At 34.1% G+C, this 18,982-nt stretch overlaps 1 protein-coding gene across 1 annotated transcript in view; it reads right to left on the bottom strand.

Moving 5' to 3' along the window:
• The window catches only part of COL4A5 (collagen type IV alpha 5 chain), a 259,474-nt gene that overhangs the window by 47,470 nt on the left and 193,022 nt on the right, over positions 1 to 18,982 (bottom strand). Inside the window, exons 33-36 of the mRNA XM_030807170.1 lie at positions 18,451 to 18,600; positions 16,946 to 17,044; positions 15,483 to 15,572; positions 14,928 to 15,067 (exon numbers count right to left, since the gene is read on the bottom strand). Coding sequence (XP_030663030.1) covers positions 14,928 to 15,067; positions 15,483 to 15,572; positions 16,946 to 17,044; positions 18,451 to 18,600 — 479 coding nt within the window. The remainder of the gene's footprint in view (positions 1 to 14,927; positions 15,068 to 15,482; positions 15,573 to 16,945; positions 17,045 to 18,450; positions 18,601 to 18,982) is intronic.

Below are 18,982 nucleotides of genomic sequence, written 5' to 3'. Positions count from 1 at the left end.
TAGGAGTGGAATTGCTGAGCCATATGATAACTCTTTATTTAACTTTTTGAGGCACTGTCAAATATTTTTTCACAGCAGCTGCATCATTTTACATTCCCACTGGCAATGCAAAAGGGTTCTAATTTCTTCACATCCTTGCCAATATTTGTTATTTTCTCTCTTTATTATGCCTACTCAAGTAAGTGTGAAGTGGTATCTCAATGTGGTTTTGATTTGCATTTTCATAATGGCTAATGAGGTTAAACACCTTTTCATGTACATACTGGCCATTTGTACACCTTTCTTGGAGAAATAGCTATTCAATTCCTTTGTTCATTTTTTTCACTTAAAAATATTTTATTTTTAACTAATAAAAACTATATACATTTATAGAGTATGATGTGATGTTATGATACATGTATACATTGTGAAATGATTAAATCAAGCTGATTAACATTTTCATTTTATGTGGCTTTTTAGAGTATCAAAATAAACAAAACATAAATCTTATCATTTTAATTATTTGTAAGGGTATAGTCCTGGGGCATAAACAACATTCACACTGTTTTGCAACCATCACCACCATACCTCTCCAGAATTTTTTTTATCAACCCAAACTGAAACCCTATACTCATATCCACAATGAAATTAGTTAACACATCTAGAACTTCACCTAGTTACAATTTTTTTTCAGTGTGTGGTGAAAGCAATTAAGATCTACTCTCAACAAATTTCAAGTATACAACACAATATTTTAAACTATAGTGCCCATGCTGTACATTTGATCCCTAGAGTTTATTCATCTTATAACTAACTAAATGTTTGTACTCTTTGGCCAATATATCCTTATTTTCCCCTCCGCCAACCCTGAGCAATTACCATTCTACTTTCTGTCTCTATGAAATTGACTGTTCTAGGTACCTCATATAGCTGGGGTCATGTAATATTTGTCTTTTTATAACTGGCTTATTTCACTTAGCATAACGGCTTCAAAGTTAATCCATGTTGTAGTATGTATCAGACTATTATTCCATTTTAAGGTCAAAAAATATCTGTTGTATGTGCATACCACATTTTATTACACATTCCTCTATCAATGGACATTTGGGATGCTTCCACCTTGTGACTTGTGAATAATGTTGCTAGAAGCATGGCTACAAAAACATCTGTTTGAGGTCCCATTTTTGTTTTCAATTATGTTAGATGTATCTCCAGAAGTGAAATTGCTAGATCATATGATAATTCTGTGTTTAAATTTTTGAAGAACTGTCATAATGTTTTCCATAGCGGCTACACAATTTTACATTCCTACTAGCAATACATGAGAGTTCCAACTTCTCCACATCCTCACCAACACTTGTTGTTTACTGTTTTTTATATAATAGCCTTCTTAATGGGTATGAAGTGTTATCTCACTGTGGAATTGACTGCATTTCCCTAATGATTAGTAATGTTGACCATCTTTTCATGTACTAATTTGCCATTTGTATATCATCTTTGGAGAAAGGTCTATTCAAGTCATTTGCTTATTTCTGAATTGGGTTGTTTGATGGCTTTTGTTATTGACTTGTAGGAGTTCTTTTTAAAATTCTGGAAATTAATCTTTTACCAGATATACAATTTACAAATATTTTCTTCCATCCCATGAGTTGCCTTTTCACTCTATTAGTAGTGCTCTTGGATGCACAAAAGCTTAAAATTTTGATGTTGTCCAATTTATCTATTTTTTCTTTTGTTGCCTGTGATTTCAGTGTCACATCCAAGAAATCACTGAAAAAAATCTAATGTCATGAGGCATGTTGTCCCATGTTTTCTTCTAAGAGTTTTATCGTTTTAGGTCTTACATTTAGGTCTTCATGCTTTTTTGAATTAATTTTATATATGATGTAAGAAAATGGTTCAACTCCATTCTTCTGCATATGGACATTCATTTCACCCAATACCCATTTGTTGACCATCTTTCCCCATTGAGCACCCTTGTCAAAGATCATTCAACTACAGACCGGAGATTTTATCTCTGGTCTATCTATTACACTGGTCTATTTGCTGTCTTTATGTCAGCACCACACCGCTTTGATGACTATAACTTTGTAATATGTTTTGTAATAAAAAATTATTATGAGTCCTCCAACCTGGTTCTTTTTCAAAATTGTTTTGGCTAGTTGGGGTCCCTTGAGATTTCCTTGTGAATTAGAATAAGTTTTTCGTTTCTGCAAAAAAAAAAAAAAATGCCATTGGAGTTTTGATAGGTGTTGCATTGAATCCGTGTATTGCTTTGGGTAGTACGGACATTTTAACAGTATTAAATCTTCCATTTATTTCTGTCTTCTTTAATTCCTTTTAGCAATATTTTGTAGTCTTCAGAGCACAAGTCTTCCACCTTCTTGGTTAGGTTTATTCTTAAGTATTTTATTCTTTTTGATCCAACTGTAAATTTAATTTTCTTAATTTCCTTTTTGGAATGTTCATTGTTGATGCATTGACACATTCAAAACTGACTGCTGTGTGTTGATTTTTTATCCTGAATCTTTGCTGAATTTGTTTATTAGTTCTACCAATTTTCCTCATATATGGTATCTTTATAGAGTTTTCTACATAGCATTATATCATCTCTGAACAAAGATAATTTTACTTCTTCCATTCCAATTAAGATGACTTTTATTTCTTTTTCTTGCCTAATTGGTCTGGCTAGGAATTCCAGTACTATGTTGAAAGGAAGTAGTAAAATTAAGAACCCTTAACTTCTTCTTGGCCTTAGAGGAAAAGCATTCAGACTTTTACCATTGTTAGCTGTGGGTTTTTTCATAAATGACTTTTATTATAAGTAGATAGTTCGCTTCTATTCCTAGCTTGTGGTGTGTTTTTTTTTAATCATGAAATGGTGTTGAATTTTGCCAAATGCTATTTTTTGCATTAATTAAGATGATCATGTGGGATTTCTCCTTCATTCTGTTATAGTGTGATGATGTAATTACACTAATGATTTTTGTATGTTGAACTATCCTTGCATCCCAGGAATAAATCTCACTTGACCATGGCATATAATCCTTTTAATATACTGTTGAATTCAGTATGCTAGTATTTTGTTAAGGATTTTTTGCATCAATATTCATAAGAGATTTTGGTCTGTAGCTTTCTTTTATTGTAGTGTCTTTGTCTGGATTTGGTATCAGGGTAATCCAGGCATAATATAATGAGTTTAGAAGTGTTCCCTCCTCTTCAATTTTTTGGAAGACCTTGAAAACAAATGCTGTTAATTCTTCTTTAATTGTTTGAAAAATATTTGGGAGGGTGAAGATCACTTGAGCCCACAAGGACAAGGCTGCAGTGAGCCATAACTGCACCACTGCACTCCATCCAGCATGGGCAACATAGCGAGACCCTGTGTCAAAAAAAAAAAAAAAAAAAGATTGGTAGAATTCACCAGTGTAGCCATCTGGTCCTGAGCTTTTCTTTATTGGAAGGTTTTTAATTACTGAGTCAATCTTCTTACCCACTTTAGGTCTATTCATATAATCTACTTCTATGATTCAGTCTTGATAGATTGTGTCTTTCTAGGAATTTGCCCATTTCATCCAGGTTATCTAATTTGTTAGCAAACACCTGTTCATAGCAGTCTCTTATATATTTTTAGTTCTGTAAGATTGGTAGTTATGTCTCCTCTTTTATTTCTGATTTTAGTTATTTGAGCCTTCTCTCTTTTTCTGTTAGTCAAGCTAACTAAAACTTTTTCTATTTTGTTATCTTTTTGAAGAAACAACTTTTAGTTTTGTTGACTTAATCTATGATTTTTTTAGTTCTGTATTTTATTTATCTCTGCTCTAATCTTTATTATTTCTTTCTTTCTGCTAGTTTTGGATTTAGTTTTTCTTTTTCTAGTTCTTTAAGATGTAAAGTTAGGTTTTTGATTTGAGATGTTTCTTCTCTAATGTAAGTATTTACAGCTATTAATTTCCCATTTAGCATTGCTTTCACTGCATCCTGTAAGTTTTGGTATGTTGTGGTTTCATTTTCATTTGTCTCATTATATTTTCTGCCAGACATGATGGCTCATGCCTGTAATCCCAGCACTTTGGGAGCCCAAGGAGGGAGGATTGCTTGAGATCAGGAGTTCAAGACCAACTGGCCAACATGGCAAAACCCCATCTCTACAAAAAATTAGCTAAGCATGGTGGTGCGTATCTGTAATCCCAGCTACTCAGGAGGCTGAGGCATGAGAATTGCTTGAGCCTGGAAGGCAGAGGTTGTAGTGAGCCACAATCACACCACTGCACTCCAACCTGGGTAACAGAATAAGACTCTGTCAAAAAAAAAAAAAAAAAGACATTACATTTTCTAATTACCCTCGTGAATTCTTCTTTGCCTCATTGGTTAAGAGCGTCTTGTTTAATTTACATGCATTTGTAGATTTTCCAGTTTACTTTCTGCCATTGATTTCTAATTTCACTCCATCATGATTAAAAAATATATGCTGTGTGGTTTTAATCTTTTTAAGTGTATGAAGACATTTTGTGCTCTAATATATTGTCTATTCTGGAGAATGTTCCATGTGCAGTTGCAAAAATGTATATTCTGCATTTTTCTTGGATAGAATATTTTGTATATGTTTGTTAGGTCCAATTCACTTTGTGCACTTTTAAAAACTGAGTTATTTGCTTTCCGTTGAATTGTAAGAATTCTTTATATATTCTGTATACAAATCCTTTATCTCATATATGATTTGCAAATATTTTCTTTCATCTCGTGAGCTGTCTTTTCACTTTCTTGATGGTATCATTTACAGCAGAAAACACATTAAATTTTAATATAGCCCAATTTATTTTTTCTTTAGTTGTTTGTGCTTTTAGTGTCATAGCTAAGAAACCATTACGTAATGAATTTTAATATAGCCCAATTTATTTTTCCTTTAGTTGTTTGTGCTTTTAGTGTCATAGCTAAGAAACCCTTACCTAATGCAAGGTCACAAGAATTTAGTCATCTTTTATCCTAATATGTTTATGGTTTAGTTCTTATATTTAGGTCAGTAATCCAGTTGGAGTTAATATTTGTATACAGTATGAGATAGGGGTCCAGATTCATTCTTTTGCAGATAGGTATCCTCTTTTCCCAGCATGATTTGATTTTTGTTTTGTTTTTTATTTTAGATCCAGGGGTTATGTATGCAGGTGTGTTACATGGGTATATTATGTGATATTGATGTTTGGGCTTCTAATGTTCCCATTGCTCAAGTAGTGAACATAATACTCCATAGGTTTGTCAATACTTCCCCCCCTCCCTGCCCCTTTTGGGAATACCCAGAATTTATTGTTCCCATCTTTGTGTCCGTGTATACCCAATGCTTACCTCCAAACTTTAAGTGAGAACATGTGCTATTTGGTTTTCTGCTTCTGCATTAATTTGCTTAGGATAGATAGTAGCCTCCAGCTGCATCCATGTTCCAGCATCATTTGTTGAAAAGACTATCCTTAACCCCCTTTAAATTGTTTTGGTACCTATGTTGAAAATCAGTTGACCAAAAGTGTATGGGTATTTCTGGACTCTATCTATTCCATCAGTCTCTATGTCTATCCAGTGCTGGTATCATAGTTGTAGTAAGTTTTGAAATCCAGAAGAGTGAGTCCTCCAAATCTGTTCTTTTCAAGACTTCTTTGACTATTCTGGGTTCCTTGCACTTCCATATGAATTTTAGGATACACTTGTCAATTTCAGCATAAAAGCCATCTGGGATTATGAAAGGGATGAATCTGTAGTATGATTAGATTTTAAAAAGGAGTTATGAAGGCTAGAACAATTACACTATATTAAAAGAACATTACAGATTCATATAGTTCCATAGAGCTCATTATATCTGAGAATTCCAGAAATCTTAGACACCCTCTACTCCAGCCCTTTCATTTTAGATAAAAAGAAATACTATGTATAGAATGCTTTATAATTTACAAAGTGTTTCATTCCTTTTCCTTTTTTTTCTTTTTTATGAAGCATGTTTCAATCTCATTGAAACCTCACAGTAACTACAAAAAGCAGGATATTTTTTTCTCCCACTTTTTATGGACAAGGTACTGAAGACACTGAAGAATTAAGTGACTTATCAAGGTCATGTACACAAACCCAGGACTCAAATTTCCGCCTACTGACTCCTTGTCTGGGGTTTTCAGTATACTATATTAATCATGCTTTTTGACTAACAGAGATGCTGTTTCATAAACAGTGACATCTATAAAACAAACTACCTATCTGATATTTTACCACTATCCTTATTTCTTAACAACTCAGTAATTACAGAAATTTCTCTTATGCTTGTTTTCCCTCAATCATACCATTATATTTTCTAAAACTGTTCTTCTTCTCTTCCTTTATAAATGGGTACTCTTTGTTTCACATATTACCCTTTATAATATGGGTACTCTTTATAATATGAGTACTCTTTGTTTCACTCATTTTGGAAAAATGAAACTGCAAACCAAAATCATGTAAAGTGATCTTAATAATCAATGGGGGAAAATGTGATTATTCTATGACCTTTAAAAATGTTATCAAAACATTAAAATATGTTTTAATGTCAGATACACATGTAAAAAGAAATAAAAAATAGTAAATCTAATATTTATTTAGTAAATGCTAATTTAAACATTAGAAACATTGAAAAATAAAGTGATTTATTTCGTTGTAAAAAAGTTACCAAGAGTAATTTGAACAATGTCTCCCTTCTTCTCGTATAACTTACAATACAGAGCACACATCTTTTCTATGCCTTGGCACAGAAATTGTCTCACTGTTTCTAAACTGAGATCAGCTTCCAGCATGTTAACCTTTATACTTTCAAACTTGTAAAATATCTCCAAGAGTTCCTTTAATGTGAAATTTGTGATGGCAACACTTCCACTGTGACATCTTCATCCTTTTCATCAGTGCTCCTTTCCTCATTAATGTTGATAAGTTTGCCTTCACTAAGTTCCTTAGCTGCATATCTAGAGTCTCTCAAATGGTGGCAGTGTCTACATTTCTATGGTTGGCTATTAATTCTATAACCCCATTTACTTTAGATTCAAACCTTACTTCCAGTGTTATCACTTTCCTTTTTTTTGTTGCACTTTCTTCTTTGTTGGCTAATTTTCTCTTTTGATTATCCATTTTTGTAAAATGTCACATTGCTTTATCACTGGGAGACAAGGAGGTGACACAACTAAATGCTTTGCTGTCAGTGCAGGAACTGAACAGATGCATGGTTACTAATTAGTGACAGAATTTGAAAGAAGTGAAATTACTGTCCACTGATTGTAATGCACATCTGTTATTTAGATGATGATTTATAAATGGAAGAGCTAATATATCATAGCAACTAAAATTTAAACAATGTTGTTGTGGAGTGGTGTTAAGTAATGATAACTGAAATTTGTGCAAAAGCAAAGATCACCTGTACCTATTAGAACTGAGCTAAAAAAACTTATTTTTCCAACATGTCACTATTTTAAGGTATAATAATGCCATCTGAAAGAAACAACAGACTACTTTACATTATTTCCACAATATCATCTTTGTTAAGTTTCCAAATTTAGTGTAAAATTTGCTTACTGAAATATACTTGTAGGTCACACAGAAAAACTAAAAGCTAACCTCTTGCTTGTAGAGTTGAATATACTTTGGACATTTACCAATTAAAACATATTTTTCTGCTATCACCCATTAAAAATGTAGAGACAATTTATTATGGTAATTTTGGTTCCATTAGTAAAATGTTAAAATTCACTCATTCCAGAAAAAAAATTCATGAGCAAATCTGGAAAAAAAATTTAAATAGAATTTTATATCAGTGAGTAAAGAATTGAGTTTGTAACAAATGAGGCTCAGTCAACTGGATATTTATTAGGGAAAAAAATAAAGTTAGTTTCTCACCTCACACAACATACAGAAATATTCAGGTGCATTAAAATGCAAATGTATAGAATAAAACCATGAAAATCCTGTAAGAAATATATAAATCTATTTTTATAATCTCAAGATGTAGAAGTCTTCATAAGTAGAAGATTTTTTTTCCAAAAAATCCTAAAATCTATGTGACAGGCCTCAAACCTTCCTTACCTCTTCCTCCCTCTCCCCCTCAATTGATGAATTTCCTATTTCAGCAACAAAATATAGACAATCAAAAAACTATGCTCCTGAGACTTTGCTGAAGTTGCTGATCAGCTTAAGGAGATTTGGGGCTGAGATAATGGGGTTTTCTAAATATACAATCATGTCATCTGCAAACAGGGACAATTTGACTTCTTCTTTTCCTGATTGAATACCCTTTATTTCTTTCTCTTGCCTGATTGCCCTGGCCAGAACTTCCAACACTATGTTGAATAGGAGTGGTGAGAGAGGGCATTCCTGTCCTGTGCCGGTTTTCAAAGGGAATGCTTCCAGTTTTTGCCCATTCAGTATGATACTGGCTGTGGGTTTGTCATAAATAGCTCTTATTATTTTGAGATACGTTCCATCAGTACCTAGTTTATTGAGAGTTTTTAGCATGAAGGGCTGTTGAATTTTGTCGAAGGTGTTTTCTGCATCTATTGAGATAATCATGTGGTTTTTCTCTTTGTTTTTGTTTATGTGATGGATTACATTTATTTATTTGCATATGTTGAACCAGCCTTGCATCCCAGGGATGAAGCCCACTTGATCATGTTGGATAAGCTTTTTGATCTGCTGCTGGATTCCATTTGCCAGTATTTTATTGAGGATTTTCGCACCGATGTTCATCATGGATAAAATTCTCTTTTTTTTGTTGTGTTTCTGCCAGGCTTTGTTATCAGGATGATGCTGGCCTCATAAAATGAGTTAGGGAGGATTCCCTGTTTTTCTATGGATTGGAATAGTTTCAGAAGGAATGGTACCAGCTCCTCTTTGTACTTCTGGTAGAATTTGGCTGTGAATCCATCTGGTCCTAGACTTTTTTTGGGTGGTAGGCTATTAATTATTGCCTCAATTTCAGAGCCTGTTATTGGTCTATTCAGAGATTCAACTTCTTCCTGGTTTAGTCTTGGGGGGGGTGTATGTGTCAAGGAATTTATCCATTTCTTCTAGATTTTCTAGTTTATTTGCGTAGAGGTGTTTATAGTATCCTCTGATGGTAGTTTGTATTTCTGTGGTATCGGTGGTGATATTCCCTTTATCATTTTTTATTGTGTCAATTTGATTCTTCTGTCTTTTATTCTTTATTAGTCTTGCTAGCAGTCTATCAATTTTGTTGATGTTTTCAAAAAGCCAGCTCCTGGATTGATTGATGTTTTGAAGGTTTTTTTGTGTCTCTATTTCCTTCAGTTCTGCTCTGATCTTAGTTATTTCTTGCCTTCTGCTAGCTTTTGAATTTGTTTGCTCTTGCTTCTCTGGTTCTTTTAATTGATGTTAGGGTGTCGATTTTAGATCTTTCCTGCTTTCTCTTATGGGCACTTAGTGCTATAAATTTCCCACTACACACTGCTTTAAATGTGTCCCAGAGATTCTGGAACGTTGTGTCTTTGTTCTCATTGATTTCAAAGAACATCTTTATTTCTGCCTTCATTTCGTTATGTAGCCAGTATTCATTTAGGAGAAGTTTGTTCAGTTTCCATGTGGTCGTGCGGTTTTGAGTGAGTTTCTTAATCCTAAATTCTAATTTGATTGCACTGTGGTGTGAGAGACAGTTTGTTATGATTTCTGTTCTTTTACATTTGCTGAGGAGTGCTTTACTTCCAACTATGCGGTCAATTTTCGAATAAGTGCAATGTGGTGCTGAGAAGAATGTATATTCTGTTGATTTGGGGTGGAGAGTTCTATAGATGTATCATAAGCATTCTAACACACCAATAACAGACAAGCAGAGAGCCAAGCCAAATAATGAGTGAACTCCCATTCACAATTGCTTCAAAGAGAATAAAATACCTAGGAATACAACTTATAAGGGATGTGAAGGACCTCTTCAAGGAGAACTACAAACCACTGCTCAACAAAATTAAAGAGGACACAAACAAATAGAAGAACATTCCATGCTCATGGATAGGAAGAATCAATATCGTGAAAATGGTCATACTGCCCAACGTAATTTATTGATTCAATGCCATCCCCATCAAGCTACCAATGACTTTCTTCACAGAATTGGAAAAAACTATTTTAAAGTTCACATGGAACCAAAAAAGAGCCCACATTGCCAAGACAATCCTAAGCAAAAAGAACAAAGCTGGAGGCATCACGCTACCTGACTTCAAACTATACTTCAAGGCTCAGTAACCAAAACAGCATGGTACTGGTACCAAAACAGAGATGTAGACCAATGGATCAGAACAGAGGCCTCAGAGATAACACCACACATCTACAACCATCTGATCTTTGACAAACCTGACAAAAACAAGGAATGGAGAAAGGATTTCCTATTTAATAAATGATGCTGGGAAAACTGGCTAGTCATAAGTAGAAAGCTGAAACTGGATCCCTTCCTTACACCTTATACAAAAATTAATTCAAGATGGATTAAGACTTAAATGTTAGACCTAAAACCATAAAAACTCTAGAAGAAAACCTAGGCAATACCATTCAGGACATAGGCATGGGCAAGGGCTTCAGGAGTAAAACACCAAAAGCAATGGCAACAAAAGCCAAAATTGACAAATGGGATCTAATTAAACTAAAGAGCTTCTGCACAGCAAAAGAAACTACCATCAGAATGAACAGGCAACCTACAGAATGGGAGAAAAGTTTTGTAATCTAACCATCTGACAAAGGGCTAATATCCAGAATCTACAAAGAACGTAAACAAATTTACAAGAAAAAATCAAACAACCCATCAAAAAGTGGGCAAAGGATATGAACAGACATTTCTCAAAAGAAGACATTTATGCAGCCAACAGACACATGAAAAAATGCTCATCATCACTGGCCATCAGAGAAATGCAAATCAAAACCACAATGAGATACCATCCCACACCAGTTAGAATGGCGATCATTAAGAAGTCAGGAAACAACAGGTGCTGGAGAGGATGTGGAGAAATAGGAACACTTTTACACTGTTGGTGGGACTGTAAACTAGTTCAACCATTGTGCAAGACAGTGTGGTGATTCCTCAAGGATCTGGAACTAGAAATACCATTTGACCCAGCCATCCCATTACTGGGTATATACCCAAAGGATTATAAATCATGCTGCTATAAAGACACATGCACACGTATATTTATTGTGGCACTATTCACAGTAGCAAAGACTTGGAACCAACCCAAATGTCCATCCATGATACACTGGATTGAGAAAATGTGGCACATATACACCATGGAATACTATGCAGCCATAAAAAATCATGAGTTCATGTCCTTTGTAGGGACATGGATGAAGCTGGAAACCATCATTCTGAGGAAACTATCACAAGGACAGAAAACCAAACACCTCATGTTCTCACTCATAGGTGGGAATTGAACAATGAGAACACTTGGACACAGGGTGGGGAACATCATACACTGGGGCCTGTCATAGGGTGGGGGGATGGGGGAGGGATAGCATTAGGAGAAATACCTAATGTAAATGATGAGTTAATGGGTGCAGCAAACCAACACGGAACATGTATACATATGTAACAAACCTGCATGTTGTGCGCATGTACCCTTGAACTTAAAGTATAATAAAACAAATAAATAAATAAATAAAATAAAAAACTATGCTCCTGATCTTTCTAACTAAACCTGGTTTTTTCAAAGTTTTTGTATTTCATTATATAGCAACTCCACTCTATTTGCTCAGGATAAAAACTGGAGTCATTCTTGATTCCTCTCTCTCATATTCCATACACAAATCTTCCTGGCTTGACATATATTATATATTCAAAATCTGCCCATTTCTTATCACTTCCCCTGCCACTATCTTGATCCAAGCCATCAACATCGTTAGCCTACATTATTTAAATATCACCATAAGTGGTTTCCCTGCTTTCCATCCTTGCTCCTTTATGATCTCTTTCCAAAACAGGTGCCGTGATAGTTCTTAAAATTAATGTACAATCATGTTAACTCTTTCCATTTGCTCCCCGATTCACTCAGGAATAAAAGCCCCTACTATGATGACCTATAAGGCACTAGATAATCTTTCCCCCATTACCAATCTAATCTCATCTCCTACTTAGTTTCAACTCACTCATTCTCTTTAACACACTGGCCTCATTTACGTTTCTCAAACATGTCAGGTATGCTCACACCTCAGGGTTTTTGTATGACTCACTCTCTTACTGCAGTGAGGTCACTGCTCTGTCTTATCAGAGAGACTTTCCCTTAGTAACCTATTTCAAAATATAACAGTTTCCATAAATTCCTATCATCAAGTCTTGCTTTACTTTTCATCATGAGATTTATCACATTCTAACATAATACAGACTTCTTTATTTTGTTTATTGTATGACTCCTTGACTAAATATAAGCTCCATGAAGGCAGTAAAAGTTTGTCTGTTTTGTTCAGGCTGTATCTCCAGCACCTAAAACAGTACCTGGTAAATCATACATACTCAACAGATATTTTGTGAATGAAGAAATAAATGAGTACATAATTTGCCTATGTAAAAATTTCAAACATTACATAATGAAATGCACAGTAAACATGCTATAAGACAAACAACTGACTGGGAGAAAATATTTGCAACAAATGTAACAGACAGTGGATGCATCTTCACTATTTATAATGTACTTTTACAAATCAGTAGGAAATACATAACCAAGTCCTCTGCTAAAACAGCGAGGCAAAGAGTATAAATAGACAATTTACAAAAGAGTTAAAAACATCTGAAACCCCACTTGTAATCAGGAAAATTCAAATATAAACAATAACGATACACCACTTTTCACCCATTAGGTTGGTAAAATTTTTTAAATTGATAACACCCAGTATCTGTAGAATGAGGAGAAAATCTCTTATACTAATCATGAAAGTATGAAGGTGTAGAGTTACTTAATTGGAAAATTTGGCAGTAAAGATAGATATTAAAAAGGCACATATATGCTAGGTTCTAGCAACTGCTCAGAATTTATTCTATGGTGATATTTACCAAAGATTCTCAAGATATGTATGTAAGAATATGGATAAGAATCTTCAGTGCAAAATATGTTTGTAATCATGAACCTAGAAATAATTTTCATATTCATAATAGGTTAAATTATTTATAGTGAACCCCCATAAAAATACTATATAATTATGAAAAATAATAAGGCATACATTTATAGGCTGATAAGAAAGTTTGTCAAGATTTACTATGTGATGACACTAGGTACAGAGCAGATGTATAGTATAATTTTGTGTATATAAATTAAAATATGAGAAAACATCTACATTTGGAAGGTTCAGCATCATTTCATGTATCAATAATTGGGGAAAAATATTTACAATTTTAATTGTAGTATGCTTTCCATCATAATAAGATGCATTCCAATTTAGATATTTTGGATGTAAAAAATGAGTATTAAAATTGATGAAATATCATATATGCATGCATATAAATGCATTTAGAAAACCTTTCTTGAAGAATACGAGAGAAACTACTAAAAGTGGTTACTCTGGAGAAGAAGAACTGGGGATTTGGGGTTTGCGAACATGTAAAAAGGAGACTTTATTTTACATCTTTTCATACTGGTTGTATTTTAAAATCAAGTTCATATGTTACATTATTATAAGTGTTTTAAAAAGCCAAAAATTTAAATGCACTTATCCTTTGATCCAACAATTTCACTTTTATGAAACTATACAGTATAAATAACTACATATATGTCCACAGATATAATGTATGACGATAAAGAAAATTGTCTAAGATATATTGAAAAAAGAAATAAAAAGGGGTAAGTGATAAAGCAAGGTACAGAGTAGCATGCATACCATGATTCTACATATATACAATGTGTAGAAAAAACCCCAAACTCTATATGCATATATATAAATGTGTAGAACAAGGAATTTAAATTTATATATCAACTATTGACAGTGGGCCTCTATGAGGAAAGGAATGGTAAAAAGAGGATGGGGCATGAAGAAGATTTTCACTCTTACTCTTAATATGTCTATATTATTTTTTAATAAAATCATATATTCATATGTCACTGGTAAAATATAAATATAACAGAGAAAATTAAAATTCACTTCAAGAAACTTTACATTGTTAAACTGGAATGAACATGCAGAAACTTCTCTTGATTATCTCTTTATAAGACATTGATCAATTAGATGATCAAAATAAAGTATTTTTATATCATATTAAAAGAAAAATTATCTTTACATATAGTTCAGTCAATTCTTATATCATTGGGAACTTTCGCTATTTCCATGAAAACTGAGTACCAAAATTCCTTTTCTAATACTTTTTAGGTCTGTGGTCTGACTACGTGATTAAGGAGTTACTACCTTTTCACATGGAACTAAACAATTGTCAAATAAATCCCTGTTGAGTCCAATGATTCTGAAACAAATTCTAAATTTGATTATTTGAGAAACACCATCAAAGTTTTCACATTGAAGAGAGAAGTAGAGGGAATTGTAAAACCGTATTCAGAGGACTATCTCAGACACGCAGTTAAGAATACTACTACATTATCATTAACTGTCACTTTGTTTATAAGTCTTTTCAAATTAGTTAATAATAATATTAGGACAAAGGTCAACAACTCCATCACTAAAAATGGATGGACTAACAAGACGAGAAAAATCTAGGCATTGAGATTATTGAAGTATATCCAGAAATTAAGATAGAAGAAAAACAAAGAAACCAGAAAGTTTTCCCTTTTTATTTTGGACTGGCCACAAACCCTAAAACATATCTTATCATCTAAGAGAAAAGAAAAGGAATAAATCTCTTATCCAGAATATACTATGTCATTCTATAGTTTGTTTAATGAAAACTTAGGAATGAGCATAGTATTAAAAAATTTCATATCTGCTCAAGTATGTGCCTAAAAGTATATGCCAAAGATTACCTTTGGACCAGGAAGACCTGGAAGACCAATGCTTGAAATACCAGGATCACCTTTGTCACCTTTCTGTCCAGGTAATCCTGGGGAGCCAGGTTGTCCAGGAACTCCAGAAGGTCCAGGAGGCCCTTCCACACCCTGAGGCCCTGTTGAAAATATGTAATATATAATATTTTACAAAACATGCTTTACTTGTGGATTATCTAAGATGCATATGACCAGGCAAAAAGATTTTTAAAAAGCTCTGCAAACTCTGAGTTAGACAATAATGAGCCTCACAAACAGAATTATATAAAAGCCTACTTTTAGAGGAAGTTTAAATAAAAAGGGGTATAGCTGGAGAAAAGATGTTTGTGAATTCTAACTTTTAAGGTTTCTACAATTTTGTCCCTTAATTCCCATTTTAAATATTTGTGTAACAAGAGAGCACGACCCACTGATTACCTCAGATATTGTTTCAGTCTGATTCTATCAACACCAGTCTCTTTTCTGACAAAAAAAGAGATATTGAACCACCTTTCATTAATGGGACTAAATATTTGGAAGATTTTCATCACTCACCTGGAAAACCCATATCACCGATGGTTCCTTTAAGTCCAGGAGGTCCTATAAGACCTGGCTGTCCAGGGAGACCAGGGTTACCTTTGGGACCTAGAAAAGTCAAATTGGTAAAATTAAGACAATGTAGCAATATTGGGGTTGTCTGGTTTCATGGAATGGATAGTCATTAAAACGCAAACATGGGATTAGACGGATTAAATCTGAATATATGGTTAAGTTCCACAGATAGAACCCAACATAAAACATCTCCTTGGGAAAATATTACAATATAACCATGCTAATAGAGGCCTCCTAATATAACTTTAAAAAAAAATTTAAAAGTTACCAGAACACCTTGTTTCTTTCCCTAAAACAATTCCAATCACCTGAAGTGCTATTTGTTGTATGTGTACAACTACCCTTAATGTATTTTCACAGATAAATCCAATATAATAAGTCTGTTTTTTAAAAGATTCAGAAATGGGTTTTTCATGTAGAGCCTGATTATATGAGATCAGGAAGAGAAAAGGTGGTAACCTGTTATGATATGGTTTAGTACATTAGGCCAGGGAGAGATTAGAGGTGGTGGACAGATACTGGGCAGTGACCCGAACAGGCATGGCTGCTCTGTTTGTACATTTTTCCTAGCACATAGGTGCTTGAGCTCTGTGATGTCATCTGGGTTTTCTCCTAGGACCACAGTATTGTCTTAAACCTTTTTTATTTTATTTTTTTCCTTTACAATGACTTCCAACTTGGAAAAGAGAATGCAGAAGATGTGAGGGAGAGATAGGAAGGGAGTTTCTCTTTCCAACTATATCGAGGCCATGTAGTGTGGAGTCTAGAGCAAATAACTGAACTTAAGGGACTTTGTAAGAATGGGGACCAGCTGCTCTTTATTTCCTTAGGAAACAAACTAAAAGAAAGTGGCTGAAGAAGAAACAAGAAAGAGTTTTAGTAGGATTAAAAAAAATGTCGACTCTAAGAGTGATTAATGCTGTAACTGACTACCAAGAGAATTTGTGAAATTTTCATGCCTAGAAATTAAAAAAAAAATAGAATCAATAGCCATCTGTTTTACATGGTTTAATGACTGACTTGTCTAAAGGCAAAAAGAAAAATAAAGCAGGACAAGGTGACTTCTTCAGGCCTTCATGAGATAATTGTCTCATTTATATATTTTGCAATGTATGTAACAAAACACAACACCTTATTTGGATCACACTTCTGATTCTGTGTATACCCTGCTGCCACAAAAAGAAGAAACTGAATAATCAATGCAAAATATCCTATAAAATCTTGACTGCTGAAACTAGAGCCAAAGAGCAATATTTTTGCCAAAAGTGAGCTCAATATTTCAGTAGCTACCCAAGCTTATTACCATGACCAAATCCACAGCATCTTCAAACACGACAAACACATAATTATTTATCCAGAATTCAGTGTCAGCTAAGCAATTGCTACAAATGGCCTATCACACTTACCTGGTGGTCCTGGTAATCCAGGTTGTCCACTCAGTCCAGGTTGCCCTGGGTCTCCAGGCAAACCCTGATAACCTTTTGGCCCTGAAACTCCAGGTATACCTTCCAAGAATGAGTAGAAGAGGCAAGTTAGGATGATATTATTCACCCATGAAATAACTTGGGCAAAGCAAGCTGCTCAAGTGTTAAACTATAAGTGAATTAGAGGAACTGGTAATATTCTGATATAGTATGAGCTATTAGCACTGGACTCATACGAAAATCCTTCACTTTTTAGTTACCTACCATCAAGAAATTCAGAGCACTCAGTAGTGAAATCACTTTCCTATTTTGGGCCTCATTTTCTTACAATGGAAATGAAGAAATAAGGAATAAGGACAGATAATCTCTAGGTTATCTCTTAGATTCTGACTATATTTAATAAGCCTATAGTAGAAGTCAAGTATAGTTTACTGCCCCTATTATACAGGAAGCATAATTGAAACAGAAAAGAAGCCTTGCAAGGGGTAAGCCAAGAAAGTCATTTCATTTTAGCAGCTACAAAAAATTAGGTGACCCTGCCTCTTTCTTGACTATATACAACACTGCATTAATATTTTTAATTCTTTTTTGAGGAAAAATCCCACCAAATCCTGCTCATAGGGAAACTGATAACATCTGTGTACACTCACATACACATACACATGAACTGACAATATTGGTGGATAGAACATACAAAGAGCCACAAACTTTACTATAAGCTGCAGATACACAGATATAGCTAGTTTTAACATTCCATATTGCTTGAAAGGCTATTCTACATAGATTGGATGCCAAGTGCTTTATATAATGATTTATGCTTATCCATATTTTATGATGTTTTGTTATGAACATGTTATACTTCTATAAAAAGGAAAAGGTTTTTTTTTTATTGAAAACCCCACGTAATATTTTACACTGTATTTGTTTCTAATAAAATAACTATATGGACACAATTGTTCCCTAGATCTACTTTCAGTGACTTCCCCCTGGGCTGAGCTTGGCTGTTCATAGTCCAATACTTGTTTATTCTGCCCAAGTAGAATAACGGTGAACTGTATTTCAAAGCCAAGTATGATATGGATATCAAAATACTGCAGTACAACGAACGTACCATTCATCCTTATCTGGTATCAAGGAGAAAATAATGAAAGGACTAGCAAATTTCCTAAACACTGAAATTTGTTTTTCAAATGATTGTGGCTATATATCCTTTTCCTGTATTACTTTTTAGAAAGCTAGTAGTTGACTGCCTAAGTCTATTTTAAAACCTCACTAGTGGTTAGGTAAACTATAAAGAAAATACTCAAACAAAAGTTGATTGGTGAAACAGTATGAATGAAGTGAAAATTAGTATTTGTCACTAAAATTTGATGCATTTAAGTGCCTCTGTTGGTGAATTCTGTATTATAAGTCACTTTTCATGCTATTTAAAAATTAAACTTCAGATATACCAGGAAAAATATTCGTAAATAAATTCATTCACTCACCTGGTAAGCCAGGTTCCCCCTTCTCTCCTTTTGAGCCCAGAAGATTTGGATCCATTGGTCCAGGAGGGCCTGGAAGGCCAGGCTCTCCTTTACTACCTTTTTCTCCTGCAGGGCCAGGAAGTCCTGGCTGACCCTGCAAGCCATCATCACCTAAAATCAATGTGTGTGAAAACACAATCTATCAATTTTATCCATCAAAGATTAATGCATATAAAGATTACTCATATGTTTCACAGTTGAGTAGGCCACTGGCCACTCAAAACATTTATGCACCTTGGATGTACTCTATGAATTACTTGAGTGCATACACATTTTTATACTCAGATAACAATCCCTCCGTCTGGAATTCCTTGACAACAATAGAGGCTGACTATAAAAAAATTAATGCTTAATCCGGACAGGCACGGTGGCTCAAGCCTGTAATCCCAGCACTTTGGGAGGCTGAGGTGGGCGGATCATGAGGTAAGGAGATCAAGACCATCCTTGCTAACATGGTGAAAATCCTTCTCTATTAAAAATACAAAAAAATATT

The sequence above is a fragment of the Nomascus leucogenys genome, chromosome X (assembly GCF_006542625.1).
Source record: "Nomascus leucogenys isolate Asia chromosome X, Asia_NLE_v1, whole genome shotgun sequence".
In the NCBI taxonomy this organism is placed as follows: domain Eukaryota; kingdom Metazoa; phylum Chordata; class Mammalia; order Primates; family Hylobatidae; genus Nomascus; species Nomascus leucogenys.
This window is presented reverse-complemented; position numbering and strand designations above follow the sequence as displayed.